The 22,353-nt window shown below is 38.6% G+C and overlaps 6 protein-coding genes and 1 non-coding gene across 7 annotated transcripts; 4 read left to right on the top strand and 3 right to left on the bottom strand.

The window, feature by feature from the left end:
* Positions 1 to 4,551: 4,551 nt before the first annotated feature.
* W03G9.11 lies at positions 4,552 to 4,685 on the top strand. The gene has a single exon (NR_050099.1). It is a non-coding gene; the product is annotated as an Unclassified non-coding RNA W03G9.11 (non-coding RNA).
* A 3,148-nt stretch (positions 4,686 to 7,833) lies between these two features.
* On the bottom strand, positions 7,834 to 10,137 carry W03G9.9 (uncharacterized protein; the record flags this gene model as incomplete). The annotated part of the gene is made up of 7 exons (NM_001026493.4): positions 9,736 to 10,137; positions 9,536 to 9,657; positions 9,000 to 9,115; positions 8,715 to 8,835; positions 8,589 to 8,665; positions 8,044 to 8,166; positions 7,834 to 7,888 (listed from the first exon to the last, which is right to left on the bottom strand). The coding sequence occupies exons 2-7, from the start codon at positions 9,635 to 9,637 to the stop codon at positions 7,834 to 7,836; spliced, it is 594 nt and encodes a 197-aa protein (NP_001021664.2). The 5' UTR covers positions 9,638 to 9,657; positions 9,736 to 10,137.
* W03G9.5 (Protein kinase domain-containing protein) lies at positions 9,781 to 12,066 on the top strand. Its single transcript, NM_059089.2, has 7 exons — positions 9,781 to 9,871; positions 9,927 to 10,013; positions 10,056 to 10,609; positions 10,758 to 11,015; positions 11,067 to 11,244; positions 11,677 to 11,775; positions 11,820 to 12,066. The coding sequence occupies exons 1-7, from the start codon at positions 9,815 to 9,817 to the stop codon at positions 12,051 to 12,053; spliced, it is 1,467 nt and encodes a 488-aa protein (NP_491490.1). The 5' UTR covers positions 9,781 to 9,814; the 3' UTR covers positions 12,054 to 12,066.
* Positions 12,067 to 12,970: 904 nt separating this feature from the next.
* On the top strand, positions 12,971 to 15,393 carry app-1 (Xaa-Pro aminopeptidase app-1). Its single transcript, NM_059088.8, has 8 exons — positions 12,971 to 13,109; positions 13,155 to 13,535; positions 13,583 to 14,017; positions 14,065 to 14,118; positions 14,167 to 14,306; positions 14,357 to 14,724; positions 14,771 to 14,943; positions 14,987 to 15,393. The coding sequence occupies exons 1-8, from the start codon at positions 12,990 to 12,992 to the stop codon at positions 15,164 to 15,166; spliced, it is 1,851 nt and encodes a 616-aa protein (NP_491489.1). The 5' UTR covers positions 12,971 to 12,989; the 3' UTR covers positions 15,167 to 15,393.
* A 276-nt stretch (positions 15,394 to 15,669) lies between these two features.
* Positions 15,670 to 17,609, bottom strand: pid-4. The gene is made up of 6 exons (NM_059087.3): positions 17,527 to 17,609; positions 17,229 to 17,479; positions 17,125 to 17,175; positions 16,293 to 17,078; positions 16,097 to 16,246; positions 15,670 to 16,049 (listed from the first exon to the last, which is right to left on the bottom strand). Exons 1-6 carry the CDS (start codon positions 17,606 to 17,608, stop codon positions 15,822 to 15,824), a joined length of 1,548 nt encoding a protein of 515 aa, NP_491488.1. The 5' UTR covers position 17,609; the 3' UTR covers positions 15,670 to 15,821.
* A 924-nt stretch (positions 17,610 to 18,533) lies between these two features.
* On the bottom strand, positions 18,534 to 20,843 carry enu-3.3 (ENhancer of Uncoordination). The gene is made up of 6 exons (NM_059086.6): positions 20,509 to 20,843; positions 20,103 to 20,450; positions 19,851 to 19,988; positions 19,129 to 19,689; positions 18,934 to 19,080; positions 18,534 to 18,885 (listed from the first exon to the last, which is right to left on the bottom strand). The coding sequence occupies exons 1-6, from the start codon at positions 20,566 to 20,568 to the stop codon at positions 18,751 to 18,753; spliced, it is 1,389 nt and encodes a 462-aa protein (NP_491487.1). The 5' UTR covers positions 20,569 to 20,843; the 3' UTR covers positions 18,534 to 18,750.
* Positions 20,844 to 21,750: 907 nt separating this feature from the next.
* mzt-1 (Mitotic spindle organiZing protein (MOZART) homolog) lies at positions 21,751 to 22,285 on the top strand. The gene is made up of 3 exons (NM_001026492.5): positions 21,751 to 21,933; positions 21,983 to 22,050; positions 22,096 to 22,285. Exons 1-3 carry the CDS (start codon positions 21,906 to 21,908, stop codon positions 22,201 to 22,203), a joined length of 204 nt encoding a protein of 67 aa, NP_001021663.2. The 5' UTR covers positions 21,751 to 21,905; the 3' UTR covers positions 22,204 to 22,285.
* The last annotated feature ends 68 nt before the right edge of the window (positions 22,286 to 22,353 follow it).

Genomic DNA, 22,353 nt, shown 5'->3' with positions numbered 1-22,353 from the left:
TTGAAATACGTATTTGGGAGGAGAGTTGGAAGAGAACAGAGATTTAGACAAAAAGATATTGTAAACATTGAAGTGTCAATACTCTTTTTTAGAAAAAAAAAACAGTAGCCTATAGGTTATTTGGCAACTTTATAATTGAGTAACAAAAAATCACGACTTTGTAGATGGGAACTTTCTGATGAAGAGCATGTGCAAAAATAATATTTTCAACTTAATGGTTTTTTTTAAATTTGGAAAGGCTACAGGTTTAGAAACTTTGGCAGTTAGTTTAAATAGTAAAAATTTTAGAAAATTTGATTATTAGCGTACCACCAATTAAATTTTTGTTAAACAATTAAATATTATGAACATTTCATAAAAATATTTCGAATAAGAGAAATGAATACAGTGCGTACAAGTTCTATATGCCACCCCCTAAATTTATGCATGTGGGCACGTCTGAATTTTTTAGAAGAATTCTGCTGATGCCATTTGATTCCAAATCCTAAAAAACCTATGAGCCTGAATTTTCATGACCGTACCTCAAAAACTAAATAAATTAGGTCAATAAACCGAAAAATTGGCCGTACAACTTCTATACGCCACCCTCAATTTTTTGACGATTTCTTCAAAACTTTTGATTTTAAAGAGGTAGTTGAAGAGAATATTTATAAATTTGATTGAATAACAGCAAAGAGTAACTTTTCCTACGACCACAAAACATTTTTGTCCCAACCCGATTTACTGTGGAGCGCCAAAGAGCCTGTAACGTGGATTATGGCTCCCACGTGAGATATAACCTCGAAAGTGTGGGGATATGTTCTAGACACTATTCCAACATCTCAGGTAAATTTTGGTCTGATTTGGGCGGTTCTTCGTGCTGATAGTAAAACATTTCAGTAAGGTCTAGCCACTTTTTGGCTACTGGCATGCTTAGAGGCCGAAATCACGGTGCACATGAATCCAGTGGGGATGCATTTTTGCGATTGAGCTACAGCAGGTTTCGTAGTATTGTTCTTGAACGCAACAATCAAGGTTACTATCATCAAGCGCTCAAGGGCGCCGTGATTTCGGCCTCTAAGCATTCCAGTAGCCAAAAAGTGGCTAGACCTTACATGAATGTGTTTCTATCGAGACGAGGAACAGTCCAATTTATGCCAAAATTTGCATGAAATGTTTGAATAGTATCTAGAACATATCCTCAAACTTTTGAGGTTATATCTACGTGGGAGCAGAAATCCACGTTTCAGGCCCTCTGGTGCCATTGGCACTCCATGGATCTACGAATTGGGACAAAATTGTTCTATGGTTGTAGGAAAAGCTACTGTGCACCGAAATTCACTCAAATTTATTAATGTGCTGTTCAACTTCTTCTCAAAAATTGTAAATTTTTGAAAAATCATCAAAAAATCGAGGGTGGCGTATAGAAGTTGTACGGCCAATTTTTCGATTTATTGACCTAATTTTTTTAATTATTGAGGTAAGGTCATGAAAATTTGGGCCTATAGGTTTTTTAAGATTTGGAATCGAATGGCATCAACAGAAATTTTTTAAAAAGCACAGACGTGGCCACAGGCATAAATTTAGGGGGTGGCGTATAGAACTTGTACGCACTGTATATTCTGCGTACAAATTTTAGACCCACTAAAACCAGATTTTTCATTGCGAGTTTCTCAAAATTCATAAAAACCGATCGGTAGAAAAATTATTCGGGCGTCGCGAACTTTTTCCACAACTTTCGCGAACTTTGATGTTGTTTGTTGCTCACCATTAATTACAGCGGGAAAAGCAACAAGTGTCTGAGCACTTTGAAATTTTCGTGAAAGCAACTTTTTTGCAGAACACAGCTGTTATTACATGTTGATGTTTAGGATTCTTTTAGATATTTTTAAACATGACATTTTAAAATTTAAGGATTTCTTTCAACAGATCAAAAGACGATATGTCTTGACAAATGATTTGTTCTAATCACTGACTGGTTTCAATTTACAAAACCGACCGACTTTGAAAGATAAAACATGACCTCGCTAGAGCGAAGAAAAAAAAGGAAAAAAAGATACGAGTAAATATTCAAATATACATCATTCGGAAGACAGAAAAAACCAACAATATTTCAAAAAAAAGTATAGTCAAGGCCGGGACACTCAATTTCCGCAATTCCAATGGCGAAAATGGATGGATGCAAAACGAAAAGCACGTCGCGTCGAAACGTGCGAAAACCAACACAAATAGACTAAATAAGTGCAAATATGATTGGAACGGACGTTGCAAAGTACTGAACAAAGTGTTTGTGATGAAAACTGTTCTCTTTTTTGGAGACTGCGAACAATAAATTGCCATTTCCGGGAAACTATGAGAGAAAAGAAGAAATTGGATAGGAACCGGGTAAAAAGACATTTCAACTACCAACCAATAAAATGATTGCAATAAATTTACAACTGTCGTCACATTGCGCATCAAACTCCCCGCCCATATTGTATGTGTTCTCGTCTGCCAGATATGAAAGGACATGCAGAGAGCAACATAGAGGAGACTGAGCTCGCCGACAAACAAAACAACTGTACGCGGGTAGAAGAGAAAAGCTATGTGCGCGCAGAGGAGGTGGGGAGGCGCCTGTTTCAAGTGGACGCCAGGTCGGCAGAAGTAAACAGAACATTGAAAACTAAGATGATGAGCATGACAAAATTCATGTTCTGACACTTTTTCTATGTTTTATGTGTTGGCCGCGGATTTTTTCCGGCAAGAACTCTCAGGGACTTCCTCGATTTTGAACACCTTGTAATAGGATATGGATAAATAGATTAAAGGTGGAGTAGTGTGAATGGGACTCTGAAGTGCCCAAAATAGTCTGAAAATCCGCATTACTACATCATAAAACTATAAAAAATATCGAGAACGAGTGAAAATTTGGGCATTATTTTGGCCCAATTTGAAACACCTGCAAAATGAAAAGCACGCTTATTTTCAAACCAATCAACGTCTTCGAGCTCTGATTGGTCCGAAAGTGGGAGGAGCGATTCGCTGATTGGTCAAAGTTTTTTTAAAACTTTTTCAACGTTCCTAGTTTCATTTTCAAAATTTCCATAAAACTATAAAAGTTGGAAATGTAGATAGTTTAGGCAATGCTAGAATATCAAAAATAGAACGAGTTTTCAAGTTTTAGAACCACCCGAAATTGACCTAATTCGATAGTTTATGATGGTAGTTCGCTATAAACTCTTTCCAATTCCTATAGCACTTTATAAACCATTCTAGCTATTCTAGATTATCTAATTATCCATAGTTGATCGATTTTCACACTCGAGGGACGATCTAGATATTTACATTAACAAGATGCATCAGAAACACAAAAAAATCAATTAAACGCTCTCACTTGAATCCGTAAGCGTCGCTCATTTTTATTTCAATTGGGGGAGCATGAGTACTCATTCATTCCGCGCATCCTCTAACAATGATTTTTGAGAGAAATGTTGGGGAAAAAAGATTTTGGCAACGCATGAAGAACGACATTACTTGTCAACGTCGGACCGCGATGATCACGATATTTGCCATAAATTGAAAGTGACACACGTACACACATTCACACACATAGGCAAACTGCTACTGCATCCGACAATAAATTGGTGATGAGACGATGAGATGCGCGAGAAACGACAGAGAGGAGTTGGCACATAATTGGACCAGTCGTCGACCTTCCGGAGCTCGGGGAGCACAAGAATGAATACAAGTCGAGTGGAATGGGAAGTGAGGAGGCATAATTAAGTAATGAGATGAGGAAAGCCTCCAGGGTTGGCGAGAGAGTAGAGATGCAGATGTACATGCAAAATGAACAAGTTCTTTTCGGCGGACAAAAAAGGAGGGGAAAAGAGAAGAAAGAAAAGTAAGAAAAAAGTTCGAATTGTAGGGATGTCCGAAATTGGAATTTGGCGACAAGACGACACAATGCGTATTGTGCACTTATCGGTGTGGTGCATCTTGAAGAGAACCACCGCCTCTCTTTCCGGAAATGAGTGGAAGCTGTCAACCAGGCACGCAAATGATGGATATATCGTGCGTTCGCCACCGACAATCTCCGGACCGGAACGTCTTCAGGAGAATGGATACGTCATTTGGATATTATTATAACCCAGGAAGTAGGTTTCTATGAAACGTGAAGAGTATTTGGAAATTTTAAAATAGGGCTTTCTTGTATGAATTCAAAGTTTTGAAAAACACCTATTTTCAGCTAAAATCTCAAACTGCCATTTTGACAAAGTCAGATATAATGCATATTTGGTTATTTATTATGTAGGTGTTGTTTCGTTGATTGAGATGTTTTTTCGGTTGATGGGTGCATAAATATAATACAATATTGTGCACCAAAATGTACCTAAATAAACTGACAAGTTGGCAAAAAAGTTGGCAAAAATGTCATACAAAGCTGAACATAAGCCTATCTTCAAAAATGTTTGGACCGCTACAACTTTTTTAATGGGGAATTTCAGAACATCTAATTACAAATCTAGGGAGTTTTATGCCATTTTTGGTATTAAAGAAATCAAAGTTTCAGATTCCGGTACTAAACATAGAGAGTTTGAAATAAATGCCAACTGTGGACATCAAAATCCAAATAAAATAGATTTTTCTTCATTTTATGAGCATATGTTCGAAAAGATGGAAAGAAATAGAAAGATGGAAAGACTAGCGTAATTTAATTTGTCAAAAAGGAATATCGGGAAATGAAAAGAGAAAGTAAAAACACTTCTAGCTGGAAAAAAAACAAGTAGATGTTCAGAGGTGCTTTGGGACGGCTTCTGAGGGGAGAAAATGAGCAAAATAGTAAAAGCCTCTTCTCCGGACAGACACAGGCATGTCGCGTGTGCTTCTTCGAGTATTTATAATCTTTTTTGATGGTGTTGCGTGAAGAAAACGACAAAAAGAGATTTGTAAGAATGGGTAGACGGGGGAGAGATTGAGGAGACAAAATTCTAAACAAATTGTGACAGACTTGGGGAACATTTGTAAATACATAGAAAGGAAGGAATATAACGGTGTGAATTGGCCGTGTTCTTCTCTTACTTATTTCTTTGATCCTTCGCAGTAATAATATTGAGATGCTTTGGCTACACCGAGAGATGATTGAGATCAGAGAGACGCAGGCAGCTCAAGACAATTAATGAGCGCTACAATGAGGAAGACACACGCAAGAATAACAGCAGCGGAAAATAAGAAGAAGAAGAATATGAAGAAAAGTGACCTTTGGGTGGAAACAAATGGGCCGACGTGCGGGCAGATTAGATGGTGGTCAGTGGAGGGAAAACGAAACAAGACGGCACCCCTCTTCGACGCCTTGCAGATGTATGTCTATGTGTAACACTAATTTTTTTCTGACATGGGAAGCTCCCTGATGATAGATGTCACAAAACAACTGTCATGTGCTTTTTTGCTGTCTGAGAAAAAAGGTGATGACTATTTCAAAATAAATTAATTAAAGATCTAGATATTTGAAAAAATAAGTGAAAAAAGATGAGCTTTAAAATTCACTGACTAATATAGTGTATTTTATTTTCTTCCTGACTGGCGCCCTACTCAAATCTTTCTATCGTACTTTTTATTGTTGAGACTGTGTTGTCGGAGAGATCAAAAACAAATTTTGTGATGACTTTTTCGTTAGCGGCAATTTAAATTTTTTTCCACTGCTACTAAAATACTGCTGCTAAAGTTAGAAATGGCAATTATAAACTAAAGAAAAAGGCGAACAGGGGGCTGACTTGTTTTCAAAACGACCTCCCGAAGAGGGGGAAAATGGCGGAAACGAATACACTAACCAGCGAACTGTCGGAGACGGAGCGACAACGAAAACTTGTGAATGAATCAGTTGATTTTCGGGAATAATGTATGCAATAATTCAAAAAGAACACAGAGTACACGGGTCACGAGAGAAATATACACTACTTGTTGCTTTTGCTTTAGGTATATTGCGCACAAAAGAACCGACCAAGAATATGCCGCAGAAACACACCGATATTTCAAAATGGGTAGAGGTAAGTTTTATCTTTAGATTCGAATAAATTTAACTTGAATTACTCAAATTTATTCTTGATCTACCTCATTACTCAATAAAACAGAATCAGGAACAACGATAGATGTATTCGCGTCCAGACTACAAGGTAGATCGAAATAAATCTCGTGAAGAATTTTCTATAGTATTTCAATTTTTTTTTTGAAGAAATACAGTAGTGTTGAACATTTTATGACATGATAAAATAAAGTTGACAAAGAATGTTGTTGAAATAGAGAAGAGGAAGAAGATACGGATATTTTTAGCGAAATAAATCAAACGGCCAATGAGTCATGTTCAAATAGAATGCTTTTGAAATCGCAATAAAAGTAAGAGAACCTCGTAAAAGAACATTGCTTACCATTTTTTGCCGATTTTGTGCCAAGAATACGGTCCCGCTCTCGCAGTAGTAATTCCAAAAACCTCTGATTTGCTATTTCTTTGATTTTTTACGCTATAAAGTTTTTTCCAGAGAAAAGTTTGAAAATTTTGAAAAACTGCGAAATAACGGGAATGAGATGCTCACGTGGTGTCAGAATGTCCCATGTCTGTGTGATCTACAAGTACTATAATACAAGAGCGGGAATTTAGACTCCTCAACAGATTTCGAATGGTCAAAATGGGTGAAAACAAAGGAAAATGACACATTGAAGACGTCTTCATTGGAAAACTAAATAGAACATGAACCCTCTACCAAAAGACGACCCATAATAAACAACAAATGAATACTAAACAAGAGGAGCCCACCCACCGTTGAGGGGAGGAGTAGGGTTGGTTCGGATTAGCATACACACGGGTGGCAGTAACTGGACAAAATGTGAGAGAACATGTTAATTAAGGAGACACAGACAATTGGCATATGGTATTATTGTGTAGTCTCTGTGGTGGTAAGAAACGTGATTACAAGTCGAAACCTTGGAAATTAGCGTTTGTTAATTGAAAAAATTGAGAGAGGATGGAGGGGAAAGATAGAAGAAGCCGCCCGGAAGAAATTGCACAACGCCAGCTGTTTTAGGATTCTCATCTCGTTAAATATTCCTTTATATTTCATTGAGAAAAATGAAAAGATTTTTTGAAAAATAAGATTTCAAGTGGGAACTATTTCAAAAGAAACTCAAATTTTGAAATTTGAGTTAGCAAAATTTTATTGAGATATCAGAAAAGTGACAATGTTCTACGGAAAGTCATCAATGCTCTACATAAAGCTGTGTACTGTTTGGCAGAAGACTGGAGCTCTGTTTAGATGACAAAGCGCTTCAATAACCTACCACCGGAATATTGCAAAGCTACAAAAATCTGAAAATGTGCAACAGAAAAAAGACTTTCAAGTGAACGCTGAATTGTTTAACTTTCATTAATCAAGTTAATTTAGTCATTATGCTTATTTCCAACTTATTCTCTTAGTTGAAATAATTGGCATATTACTATCTCTATCCTGTCACCACTTTCAAATGTTCATTGAATATTATATATATACATATATATATATATTCATTATTTTCGCTCCTCTCTCTTCTCATTTCCCATCATTCCTCTCTTTCATTAGATCCCAATTGAATTGAATCCTCCCTAATGCATTCCCCTCTCCCGCTTACTATAGCTCACCTGCGCAAATGCACATAATACTCACTCGATTCCGCTTATATACCTTCTGTCACAATAACAATAATAGTAGTTGCATGGTGTTTGGTTTTGGAAACACACATACTGAATTACGGGAGTTAAGAGTTTTATGGAACAATTGAAAAGAAATAATTCTGACATAGAGTTATTTCAATGTTTAATAGTGTTACAAAATAAATTCTGAAAATGTATTAGAAGAGATTTCTTTGCAGGAAGCGTTGAAAATTGGCAGATGATGAGTGTGGTCTGAAAATATGTTATATAATTTCAGACAGTTTTAGTAAACTCTCATTGAATAGAAATATTGCATTTCTAAAAAGTCAGTATCACAAAACTGTTCCAAAATACTTTTGTGTAAATTTCAGAATGAGGGGTAATAAAAAGCGACTTGAAAATCTTACCGCTGTGCTTTGGTTTCCCCAGGAAAGCTGACCCAAACATTAGTGTCCCATCTTGTTTCATCAATATTCACATAAAACATTGCAGATCGGCGACCATTTTGCCATCTAACACAGTACTTGTGTCTGGAAAAAAAATCATTTATCTCAGTATAAAGCAGTTTTTCAAACTTTGTGGCATTTGAAAACTAAATATTTATTTTATATTTTAGACAAACTAATTTTTTCCTCTAACTTCTAAATAAATTACATGTAGTTAGATAGCGAGGAGAGCGTTGAATTCTAAAAACTAATAACCAAAAACATTTTTCAGTAGGTGGTTATGCTTTAACACAGTTGCGGTGAGACTAAATTAACTTCAAAAGATCCACTGTTTTTGAAAATTTGGCAATCTACCAAAACTTCAACTGAAAGTTTTGAAAAATCTGAATATTTTCAGAGTGTTTAATTAGATTATTATTTGGTCATGCGTGGGTTTATACAGAGTCCCTACTGGCGATGATTAAATTTTTGAATTTTGAAAGTTGTTAAAATAAACGCATATGTACCTTTGAAGCATATTCAATGAGACAGTGCAAATGAATTGAACGACGTACTTACATGGCGCGTATGGTATACTCCACATCTTCAAGATTTTAATTAATTGAAATTAAATAAATGAAACTTTTCCCTACTTGATCAATCATTGCATTTATTGCTCTCTTGCCATCTGTTATCGGAGACCAGTTTTTGGGACGAATCGGTTGCTCAAGTGTTTTCTGGCGATGTTCTTTTGGTATTGTGATAACTTTTATTCTGAAATTGATAGTTGGTACTATGAAAATTTGAAAAACAAATTTTTTAATTTTGCTTGAAATTAAAACATAGTTTTTTTAAATGGCAAAAACAAGTAATTGCCACTTTTTGATTGTTGATTAAAAACTTCAAATATTTTCTCCTCCAATATTAAAAAACTAAACCTCGGAGTTGTAGTAGCTGTCGATGAAGATGAGTCACTTGGAGCATTACTGGGAAGCTTTTGTCTTGACAACTTTCGACGGACTTGTTCCACAGATTGGTCTAGATTTTTCAGAGTCTGAATAATAAAGTTATCAATTTTTTCTCAGGTTTTGAAATTTTGAGGGTCTGAAAACTGTTTGTAATTGTAATTTGGGGATCAATGTTAAATTTAACACTTAAGTAATAGTGTTCCGTGAGGAGAATGAAAAACCAAAACTGAACAGAGTTATAAAATGAATTATAAAATCATAGAAAATTAACGGAAGTCGATCTACCAGGTGTACTTCTTTCCAAAATTAGTTCCAGAAATAGAAATAAAAAGCGAACATTTCCAGAATTACGTAAAAGTTAATGCGAAATAGCGAAATATTGACCAAATTTAAATTTCTATCTCAATACAAGATTTGGTTCAAAAATCGGTTGAGCTAAATTTGATAGAAAATTGTTTGAAAAAGCACCGAGGCACAAAAAATTCAATTTTTTAAAGTTTTCTTACCTGTACATGCCTTAACGATGCAATGAATGATGCTGAAATTACAGCTCTTGCATATCTTCTACAATCCCGTAGATCTCCAGAACTTAAAGCTGAAGAATACATTCACTAGTAGTTCGAATTTTATATAGTATGCCTTTCGAATACTCCGTGAAATTCCCAGTGAACTGAACCATTAACCAATTTGACGTTTTTTTCTTTCGTTGGTTTTCTCTCCAAGACACCACAATTGTTAGTCATTTCTATCAAAATTTATGCTCGGATTTGCCGAAGATTCAAAAAATGACGACGAATAGACCAAAAATCAAAGTTGCATCTGTTATAAACCGAAAATATTTGGTGAGTTGGGATAAAAACATAGTTGTATTCAATAAGTTAAAAACAAATATTCCAGGCATTTAGAAAACTTGGAGAAGGTGGATGTGGAGTCATTTACGAAGTTGCGATGGTGAAGTGCCCAGGGAGAAGATTTGCGTGCAAGGTAATAATAGATTTTGACATTCTTTTAAATTACTACTTTCAGGCTGAAACTACCGTATTTGATGAGGATCCAACACTGCCAATGGAACACAAAATAATTTCAAAACTCAATGAAAAGAATTCTATCCACTGTGTGGAACTTATTGATAAAGGACAAAGCGACAACTATCAATTCATTGTTATGACACTTTTAGGACCATCACTTGATGCAATTCGAGCGACTCTTCCTACCAATAAATTCTCGACTTTTTCCACTTTAGTCATGGGAATTCAAGCATTGGATTCGATTAAAGAAATCCATGATATTGGATTTGTGCACCGAGACGTGAAGCCGGCGAACTTTGCGATAGGAGCACTTGGAACACCGAAACAACGACTTGTTCATGTTCTAGATTTCGGAATTTCTCGTCAATATTTGGTGAAAGATGGGGAGAATGGAGGATTGAGAATACGGAAACCAAGGAGAATTGTTCCATTTCGAGGTACTCTTAGATATTGTTCAGTGGCTGCTCAAGAAAGAAAAGAACAAGGAAGACATGATGATTTGTGGTCCTTGTTTTATATGATTGTCGAATTTGTGAAGGGATCACTGCCATGGTGAGTGGTGTTTTCATTTTTGAAGCTTCTGTAAAAATCTGGAAAAAAGTTTGAAGTAATATGAGCCCCACCGATAAAAATACAGTCCTAGTGTGTGCCTTTAAAGTGGCGTTTCGTGTTAAAAAAATCTTTAATCATTTTTTTTCAGGACGGGAATAATGGAAGAAGAGAAGGTGATTGTTATGAAAGAAGATGTCACGGAGCTATTCAATGGCCTTGAGTCCGAATGTGCAATGTTTGCTCAACACCTGTCAGTTCTTCGTTATCAAACGAATCCAGATTATGCACTTCTTCGAGATCTTCTCATGAATATTTTTGTTCGACGAAATTTCAATGCTCAAATGAAAGTTGATTGGGAGAAAGGTGGACGATATGAAAGCCATTTTGAGAAGAAAACTTCAACTTTGTAAGTTTTTAAATATTTTGAATATTATTAAGATAATTTGAATATGTTCAGGCCAGTTGTTATCGAGAAAGACATGACTGAAGTGGATCTGTCAAAGTTGCTGAATGTTCCGCAAAATGAGAGAAATATAACAATGGAAGAAATTATAGCTGCTGGTAAAACGACAGAGGAAGAGGGACTGAATACTGCTCAAGATGATACGATTGTTGAGGATGAAAATGGATTTTTGGTGAGATTTACGGCGAAAGTTGTTGTAGGTAGGCATGAGGTAGGCACGTAGATATGCAGATATGAGGTTGAGATCAGACCTATAGGCAGGCGCACGAGGGGTAGGCATGAGGAAGGCACAAAGTTAGGCAAGCAGAAAGTAGACAGGCAGGCATTAAGTTAGAACCAGGGAATGAATAATGAAGGCATGTATGAAGCCAGGCATAGGAAATGCAGTTTTGAGGTGCGCCTAGGCAGGTAGGTATGAGGTCAGAATAGGCATACGGGATCTGAGAATCAGGTAAGTGTGTGTTGCGTGTAGTTCTAATGCAAACGCGTAGGCAGGCATGGGGGAGCTCAATATTAATAATAAATCGTTATTAGGCAGGCATGCGGCAGGTAGATAGGCATGTAGGTAGGTGCCGTAGACAAGAGATATATTTGAAACATTCAGGGAAAACAAGAAGCCAAGCCGGCGACACCATCTGCTCGATCTGAAACCAGTAAGAAAGTGAAAAGGAGATATATTGCGAGAACACCATCGGCGCATAAGGTATAGAATACGTTATTCGACGTATTAAATTTTCCAATTTTCAGATTGAACAGATTGAAAAGAACTGGAAGAAGAAAGAGGAAGAAGCGAATAAAGAGAAGTTGCTGAAGAATGCACGGGCGGCACGAAGAGCCAAAGAAGATTTTATTGTTCCGGAGGATAATACGGTTCAAAAAAGAAAACTCGAGAGCACACAACTGTCGTCTGCAGTTTCCACGAAATCCACTAGAAGTATTGGAAAGAAGATTTTGCCGCCGAAATCATTTGAGCTTCATTGATAAATTTTATTTTTTAATTTTGTAGACACACAGACAGATGTAATCGTGCTAAAAATTACGATTTTGAAAAAAAACAATTTTTCTTTTTCTTAATTTTTTTGAATACGAAAGAATGAATTTCCAGACTGAAATTTTCATTATTCATTAATTTTCGCACGCGTAAATTTTTGGAGAGGAAATAAAAAACCGCGATGCGAGTTTGGGTTTTGCTGTTCACAGTTTGTTCAACAAATTTATTATGAGTATTTTTTAAAGGTTATTTTCTAAAATTCTAGACCTGAATTTCGAGCGAAACTCATTTTCAAATCTCCTCCTTTTTTGACCCATCAATAGAGCGCGCCTTCTCAGCTTTCGAGTCACCACCGATTAGAGGCCTGTGAGACCTCGTGTCATAAAAATTTCTGAAAAAAAGCGTGGATAATTCGTATCAGGACACGAATAAAGTTAATATTTTAAATGATCCACAGTGAAATTAACATTTTCATTGAAATTTTCGTCTTTTAATGATATTTCAAAACGTTTCCTTTGCGGTTTTCCAAGTTTCCACTTCTTGAGTCTAGAGATCTCGAGTCCGTAGATACTCTTCTCATTTTTTGGAACAGCGTTCGTTCTCGATTCGGCAGTTAATTTTTCATTTTAAAACATTTTTAGACTTCAAAAATAGTTATTTTTCAGTTTTCTTCTCAAAAAATTTCCACATCCTCTGTTGTTTTCATTCAATAGAATTCAGAGATGATTTTTGATTTCTGTATGTATAAAACCATTTGTGATTGCGTATTAAAACGATTGATCGACAATTTCGTCGTTGGTTTTATTCGTTATCAGCTCTAAAATTCGAGAAAAATGTGCAGACGATTAGACGCTTGGTTTTTAAATTTCTCTTTACAAGTTTAGCTTTAATTTTCTTTTTTTTTCAGATCGGGCAGAATTGGAGTGATGACAGCATTGGAAAAACTCGCAAAATTGAGATCCTTGTTCCATTCGGAACGGGTTCTCGCGCTCACTTCCAGCAAGCCGATGGTCGCGTATCTTCTCCCAAGCACTGACGCTCATCATGTTGGTTTTTAGGCTTCAAATAATCTTCTAAATGTTAATTTTCAGAGCGAATATCTAGCCGATTACGATTTTCGAGTGAAATTCCTGTCTGGTTTCAGTGGTTCCAATGCCTACGTTGTTGTTACCGATAGAGAAGCTCTCCTTTGGACTGATGGCCGATATTTCACTCAAGCCGGGAATCAGCTTGATTCCAACAGCTGGAAATTGATGAAACAAGGACAGCCCGATTCGATTACTGTCGTTGATTGGCTTGTGAGAGAGCTCGAGCGTGGATCCGTTATTGGATTTGATCCAACTCTGTCGACGTTCGACGCTGGTTCCAAGACATTTAAACGTCTGAAGGCAGCAGGTCTTCAACCAGTCTCGATTCCTGGAAATCTAGTCGACGAGTTCTGGACTGATCGGCCAAGACTCGCTGGTGAGCCAGTAAGTTGATAGATCTATACTGCGGGATTTAATGTTCCACTTTTCAGGTAGTCGTGCTCGATGTTGAAGACACTGGTCTTACAACTTCAAAAAAAGTCGAGAATCTTCGGGAGAAGCTGAAACAAAAAAAGTGCGACGCAGCTGTATTTACTCTTCTTGATGATGTTATGTGGCTTCTGAACATTAGAGGAAGTGATATCCCGTACAATCCTCTTGCATATTCATATCTCTTCGTGGCAATGCGCGAGATTCACGTATTTATCGACAATGAGAAACTCGATGAGAAATCTCGAGCCCATTTCCACAAATCGAATGTATCGATTCATCCATACGGAGAAGTCTATTCATGGATATCCAATTGGCTCAAGGCAAAAGAAGCGAGCAAAGAGCCTCACATGGTTTATCTCACACCAGAAACTAATTACGCTATTGGAAGCATTATTGGCGAAGAGAACTCGATGGTTGACACTTCCCTGGTTCAGGTAATTCCATGAATTTCTTGAAATTTTTGAAATTTAATCTTTTTCAGACCGCCAAGGCCACCAAAAACGATCATGAAATGCAAGGAATGAGAAACAGTCATGTAAGAATGGCTACAGCATCGTTTAGGATATAATTTAATTCTTTCTAGCTTCGTGATAGTGCTGCTCTTGTTGAGTTCCTTTGCTGGCTCGAAAAGGAGTTGCTCTCTGGAAAAAGATACACTGAAATCGAGTTAGCTGATAAGATAGACCATTTGAGAAGTCTTCAAGACAAATATGTTACTTTGAGGTTCGTTTGTTAAATATTTAAAACTACATTTAATTTATATTTATTTTCAGTTTTGATACCATATCAGCTGTCGGAGATCACGCAGCACTTCCCCATTACAAGCCTCTCGGAGAAAGTGGCAATCGTAAGGCTGCAGCCAATCAGGTGTTCCTCCTCGATTCTGGAGCTCATTATGGAGATGGAACAACCGATGTGACGAGAACTGTGTGGTACACGAACCCACCGAAAGAGTTCATTCTGCACAATACTCTTGTATTGAAGGGACACATTAATTTGGCACGGGCCAAGTTCCCTGATGGTATCTATGGTTCTCGTTTGGACACGCTGACTCGTGATGCTTTATGGAAGCTTGGTCTCGATTTTGAACATGGTACTGGACACGGTGTTGGACACTACCTTAACGTACACGAAGGACCGAGTAAGACGAAAACAGTAAATGTAACTGTTTGAATATTTATTTTCAGTCGGAATCGGTCATCGTAGTGTTCCAACCGGTGGAGAGCTTCATGCCAGCCAAGTGCTTACCATTGAGCCAGGATTCTATGCCAAGGAGAAGTACGGAATTCGAATTGAAAACTGTTACGAAACAGTTGAAGCTGTTGTCATGTCTAAAGCTCAGAACTTCTTGACATTCAAGGTATACCCAGATCCCAGGAACTTTATAAACTTATTAATTTCAGTCTCTCACTTTGGTGCCTATTCAAACTTCGATCGTCGACAAGTCTCTTCTGATTGAAGAGGAAATCAATTGGCTCAATCAATACCACGCTCGGGTTCTGAAGGAAGTTGGTGAACATCTTCAGAAACGCGGAAAAACGGATGAGCTGAAATGGCTCGCAGAAGCCTGTAAACCAATCTAAATATCTGGAACAATTACAACATGTTTTATATTATTTTAACCGGTCAACGTCTTGTTGAGCAAATTTGTGCTCAATTAACTATTTTTTATCACAATTTCTGGATCCTGGTGTAAAACTTATTCTCCCCGAATGATTCATCCGTATTCCCCTTTTTTTCTCCTGTCGTTCTTTCTCGCTTTTCCGTAGATTTCCTGTACTAATACTTGAGAATGAATCTTTTTCTTTTGTTAGTTGGAAAATTGAAACATAAATAACAATGCCGGCTAGCAGGTCTTAACAACTGTAAGCTAGAATGTTTGGTTGACGACATTTTGCTGTCGGATTTTGACATCGGTGCAGAGATTCAAGCCAAAGTGCTTACAAGTGAGCCAGGATTGGATGTAAGGTTAATAACGAATTTGAATTGAAAACTGTTGCGAAACTGATGAAGCTGTTGTGAACTGCATTCTCATAGATCCAAGATTCTCGCTTTTAACTTCTCCTCGATTTCCTGTATTTACAAATTCTTGAAAATGAATAATTTTTATTTGTTGATTCGTAAACTGAAATATTTAAAAAAAAGAAACAAAAATACGGACCAACGGGTCTTAACAAGTAAACTAGAATACGGTTTGATGACACAGATGAAAAATAATTAAAGCTTGAATATCAAGCACTAGTTGGCCGGCTTCATATAGCTGCCGCTCGCGGGAAATTTGAATTTTTGCGGAGATCTGTCCACGAATGGCTTCTTATTCTTATCGGCGATCCATGACGCTGGAATTGTGGAGATGCCCGGGGATGATTCCGCATTTTCAAGCCATTGATCTGTGCAGCATAGTCCCATGCAATCCCTATCCTCACAGAACAGCTTCGACATTGAGCTTTCTTTTGGTGGCAGCAACTGAAAATAGGATTTCGTTTTTGAAAAAGAGTAATATAAATTTATACCACAGCTGTTTCGATGTTACTCCAATCCTTTGGCTGGCCATTAAAAAAGCTGTTCTGGTAGATCTTCCGTTTTCCTGTATCAAATGATTTGATGTATGCACGACCCGTTTTCCTGATGTGCGCGATTCTCCGGGCAACATCTTCTTCGGTCTGAAAAAACAAGATACACTGGATGTGTATGAGAAAAATTGCTCACCTTGGCACCTTCAAATCGAACTTCAAGGATTGGAGTTGGGACATTCGCGAACTCCTGCGGCAATTTTCTCACAGTCAGATAATTCGTCTTCAGAGCTCTCATACTTCCTGTGTCAATCTCGATATACAAATCGAGTCCGGGTTGACTTTTGTGAGGACGAATACCACAGACATGACGAGCTCTTCGGAACATTGTACCCTCTTCCTGAAACTCCTGGAGGCACAAAATAACATTGACTCTCCAAAAATATGGCTTCATCGGCTTCCCATCTTCTTGTTTTCCTGATCTTTTGGGGTCTTTGTCGGTTCCAAACGTATCTCTTTGAAGATGTGATAGTTTGTTGTACCAAGCCAAGAATCGAGCGGAAAAATCTTTCAGCATTTGCTCCTGATCGTGTTGTTTAGGGATCACATACGCATGAAGATTTTTGTTGCTGCAGAGGACTTTTCCGATTTCCATCTCTCCCTTTTCGTAATCGAAAACATTCACATGAGGTATCAATGCAGTCAGCGCATTTGAAATCTCTTTGGGCACGATGGAGGCTACATGCTCACAGTTCGATGGTGTTTTGAAATCCTCGTCGAGATTGGAGATTGTTGCGCTCAGGAAATTATTGTTTCCAACCGAAAATTCTGGGTTCGTTCTGTCCGGGCGCTCATCACATTTCGTTTCGAAGTTCATGAAACGGCCAGTACAAGATAGCGATCTTCGCGAAGGAGTAGGGATGAATCCGAGCTGTCTGTGCTCCCGAACGAATTGTGATGTGGCCGTTTTCTTCTTGAGCACCTGCAAATTATGTTTATTAGTGATTGTTCATTGTTGTATATATCACCTTTAACTTCTTCAGTTCGGCGGTCATTTCCGTGGTAGCGATGGTGGTTCCCTGGAATTATTTTTTTGAGAACCACATCTCTGAAGGATGATATTCAACTATACCATGAAATCGACGGCATAGTGAGTTTCGGGGAGCTCTCTCAATTCACTACCATTGCCATAGTAGGTGTGAAGATTGTTGATGAATTGGGCGTCGCATCGGCTAGTTTTATCGGCAATCTCTTGCCGATACTTCTTGAACACCGGCTTGCCTTTTGCAGTATCTTTTGCATCCCATTCCACCTCTTTCGCGTACTTTGCATCGTGGCTCTTCTTCCGTGCGTCATCGATCTTCGTCTGACTATAGAGGTTTCCTGAAAAAAATGCATATTATTTAACATTTCCTTAACGAAAAACTTACTTCCTGCGAAGAAACGCTTCAAATGCTCCTCGCTTTCCAATGGCGATTCGTCGTCCGAATCCCTCGCGTTATGCGTGTTCATGCTGTAATGAATAAGGTGAAAATACGCTACGTAGGAGAATGGAAAACAACAAGGTATTTCAAGGTATTTACTACAACGCATTTCAATAGAAGAAAAGAGTAAAGTAGGGAAAATATTAAAAACAGAAAACAGAAAATACCGTACTGCCCGCGACATTTATGGGCGGTGTGGAAGAAAACCGTGAAAATTTTAACGAAATTTTTGAAAGAAGTTAGACCCTTGCTTATGGTGCGTCCATAGTCTGCGGAAAACGGGAAAGTCCCGCGTGCGGAAGGGTCCATAGTCTGCGGAAAAAAACAAGGAGTTTCTCGCTTTGTTATTGGTCAATTTCAAAATAGTGGGCGTGTTCAACCAATTAGAGGCTGTAAAATTTTAAGCTGAGCAATGGGAAAACAAGAAACAACAGCTGATTGGTTGGCCACGCCTACTTTTTTGAATTTTGAGGAAAAAAAAGCGAGGAACTCCGGTTTTTCCGCAGACTATGGACGCTTCCGTACGCGGGAAATTCCCGTTTTCCGCAGACTATGGACGCACCATTAAAATGTCTCTTGTAAATCTTAAAAAGATCCTGTAAAGGTCCAAAAAAATTCCAAAAACTGAAAAAGATTCGAAATCTGAAAAACGTGAGAGGCCCCACGAAAAGGGGAGCAGAACGAAAAGGCGATCTGCAAAAAGGGGATCTGCGAAAAGGGGAGATACGAAAAGGGGAGATACGAAAAGGGGAGATACGAAAAGGGGAGCAACGAAAAGGGGAGCTGGGGCCAAAAAAATCTGATAAAATATGATGGCAAACAGACTTCCTAAAAACACCTGAATTTCGCCCGTAAAAAAATGAGTGCGCCTTTAAGAGCTACAGTAACCCACTAAATCACTAAATCCACTAAATCATTAAACTGAAAGTTCCTTGATGTCGAAAGAGAAACAAAATTTGACAAAAAAAATTTATTATCAGAGAAAAGTAATAAAAGTGAAAATGTGTGGGGAAATAAATACGGACGGGGAGTTTGAAAAATACATGGGACTATACGAGGTCATAAATTATACAATTGTGGGGAACGATGAGCATAGAAATGGGGAAATGGGGCTCCATAGAAAAAATAAAGGACCTAAAAACGGGGGAAAGTCGGGGGCTCAGAAGAACTTCAATCGTGTGGCTTGTCCACAGTGACGACCGCTTCCGGCGCTGCTTGTTCCGATGTCGACTCCTTCTTCTTCTTCTTAATCAAGGACGGTGGGAGCGACGTATTTTCCGGGGTGCCTGGCATTGGCGATTGCTTCTGAAAATTTGAAATTTTAGATAAAAAGATCATGAGATTTAAGCTAACCGGAGTCTGGAGCTTCTCCTTGGTGGCCTTTTCGGTGACTGGAAGCATCTGAGCTTGTTGGAGCAGTGGGACCAAGTTCGTCAAATCAGTGGACAGCTTCGGGGCTTTGCGCTTCGACGATTCAGCCGCCATTGATCTTCCCTTAATCTGAAAACAAAAATCGTTGTGAGACCCAGCGTGTGCCTTTAAACTTACATGAGATCTCGGTGTGAGGAGAGCGTCGGTTTTCGGCGTTTCCTTGGTGGGTTCTGGCAGCACTGTCTTCTGTTGTGGCTCCAATTTCACAGAGAACACGTCCATCTTCATGTGCACCGGTGACGTCAATTCAAGCTTCAGCTCAAGACGGGTATCGCTGAAGATCTCCTTCGCCAAGGTCTCCGATGAGCAAACGAACGGCGGTCCACCATCAAGATATCCGTGCAGGAAAACCTTCTGCTCGGTCATTTTCTCCACATGATGTTGCACGAGCTCCAAAGCGTACCGCGCCTTTTCCTCTGTCGTCACCAGCGGCGCAGGGAGATCCAAATCATTGATGAGCGAAATGAGCTCCTTTCCACGTCCCCAATTGTCGGCGATCACTTGCAAGTGACAGCTCATTGCTTCTTCCTTTTGAGCGGTCTTGGTCCGACTCTCGTATGGTCCGTTGGTCGAGCCTGCTCCGAGGGCTGGTGTGATGGGCGGGGCCACCGCGGATCGTCGTTTCTCCATCACTTTTGTGACGTTTCCATTGGGAGTCTTGCTCTCTGCTACCACATACTGAAATTTAAAACTGCGGTTTTTCAATGCTCTTTCAATGCTAATAATTCCGTTTTTACGTCGTGGCCGCGAAATGCGAAAACTCGGACACCTTCAAAGATCTTGGCCGAGCTCTCGCTTTTTCTAGGCCACGTTGCAAAAAAATCGATAATAAAACGTACCGGATTCGCGGCAATTCCATAAGCCAACCGCTCTCGGCGTTCCTTCTCCTCATCCTCGTGCTGCTGATCGTCTTGTTCTTCTCGCTTCCTAGCCGCCATCTGCTCAGCGATGAGCTCTTCAAAATACTTCTTCTGCTCCTGAAAAGAAGGTTTCGTATGTTGAAAGTTGTCCACGTGGAGTACGCAATTCGCTTTTCATTAAATATAACTTAAATCAATAAAAAGCTAGGCCACTGGCAAAATTTCACTTACCCTCGCCTTCTGATCCTCGAGGTAGAAATACAAAAAAATGTGGAAAATGACGAAGGCGATCAGGATGCCATATCCGATGTACTTCGGCGTGTCCTTGTGAACATTGATCGTGTATGCACATGACGGGCAGTGTGTGCCGTTTCCATTTTTGCAGGTTTGAGGGCTCGCCGAGCTCACAAGAGCAAGCTGCGTCGTATTGGCGGCAGGAGCGGTCACGTTTACATTTTTCGTCGAATTGCCGGCAGGAGCGGTCGCATTAGGACTTTTTGTCGAATTGCCGGCAGGAGCGGTCACGTTTGAAGTGTTCGTAGCGGCGGAAACAGGCACATTTGGTGTGGTGGTTGTTGGCTGAAAAATGGTGAAACATTATGGTCTAGAAAAATCGAAGGATGTCTAAAAAACTCACCAATACATGAACTATTAATCCGAAGATTACCAATGAAAACAAAATACGCAAAATACGCATTTTTGTGTGACGCGTGTGTCGGAGAGAAACCGATTTCACAAACTAATTTAAGTTATAATTTGTTTATTTCAATCGCTACGTGTGCCACGTGTGCCACGTGGCCACGCGTGAGTAGGGGCGGGGCCTATTTCGCAACCACCGCACACTCTTTTCGCAAGCCTCGCACGTTTTTTCCATGATATTGTTGCATTTTTTCAAAAGAAAAACGTGCGAGGCTTGCGAAAAAAGTGTGCGGTGGTTGCGAAAAGGTCCCGTCACTGCATCCTGTTTTGGGAGGCCCCACGAAAAGGGGAGCAGAACGAAAAGGCGATCTGCAAAAAGGGGATCTGCGAAAAGGGGAGATACGAAAAGGGGAGATACGAAAAGGGGAGCAACGAAAAGGGGAGCTGGCACTGTGCCAAACGCACAAAACGCAATTTTTCTCACGCAACGCACGTTGATTTTTGAAATTTTCTTCTAGAAGATACGCTTAACAACACGCGACGCGTAACATCGGAGCATCGTTGTATCGTTTTCTTCGAGAAAAATAGCGTTTGGCACAGCCAGATCCCCTTTTCGTTGCTCCCCTTTTCGTATCTCCCCTTTTCGTATCTCCCCTTTTCGCAGATCCCCTTTTCGTTCTGCTCCCCTTTTCGTGGGGCCTCAAACGTGACTTCCAAAATCGCCGCGAGACCCGAACGACTGAGTCTGTGTCCCTTTAAATGTATATTTACGGCAGCCTTTCAGAGAAATTTTTCAATTCATTGCGATTTCCTTCACATATTTCGTTGTTTTTTTTAATTTAGTACTATCAGAAAAATAAAAAATTGACTCTACCATGCAAAAAAAAACAAAAATTTACACTAGGTTTGACGAATTTAACTACTTCTCTTCGATCTGTTGCTTTATGTAAATAGTTGTTTTCTTATTGAAAATTGTATTTTTTATTGATGTTCTCAGCAAGTTCCGCGTACTAACTCAGAGTTTTTGAATCAGCGTGGCATTAGGAATGCTCTTTTACAACATTCTCTGTTGTTTTTTCTCTAATAATCTTTAACTTTTCAATACTAACTTCTTATTGTTTTTATTACCTTTTGTACCATCTTTATCACGAAATATTGCAAGAAATTCATTTTAATATTCCTCCAAAAACAACACTACGACACTCCGCAGTAACATTTATGCGTTTCGTTTAGCGTCCTCACATTTCAAATTTGAACCTGTTCATCTAACGATACTAAGTGATTTTTCGATAATTTATGCTTTATTATTGTTATTTCTGACAACAACGGATTGAAATTATATTTTTCTATTTAAGGATCATCAATTTCACTTATCTCCCCGTTATTTTATCGATTATGAGCGACCCAAAGAAACACACCCAGCGTAAGTTGAATTTTTTCAATATAAATCGATAATGTTTTTACATTTACAGGCATTGTTGAAATGGGAAAATTTCTAAATGTTTTCCTCACAGCTGAGCAGGTTTCGTCAGTGGAGAGGGTGAGATTTTATCGATTTTCCCAGTATTTTATTCACTTATTTCAGTTACTATCACTGGGCGTTTCACCGTTGAACCTTGTCCGTCTTATTCAAAACCTTGGAACTCCCAGCACACAGAGTTCACCAAGCAATCGGGAAAATGCATTGTCATGATTTAATCAGCTCCTCAAATTATCGGCAAACCTGGTCATAATGTATATTCACTTTTTTTAAAATAAACTAAACTGGTTTCTCATTATTATCTATTTTTATTTATTCCATGTATGATATTGGTTTATCTACCAAAAATTACCTCACCATTCT

This window comes from Caenorhabditis elegans, chromosome I (assembly GCF_000002985.6).
Source record: "Caenorhabditis elegans chromosome I".
Classification (NCBI taxonomy): domain Eukaryota; kingdom Metazoa; phylum Nematoda; class Chromadorea; order Rhabditida; family Rhabditidae; genus Caenorhabditis; species Caenorhabditis elegans.
This window is presented reverse-complemented; position numbering and strand designations above follow the sequence as displayed.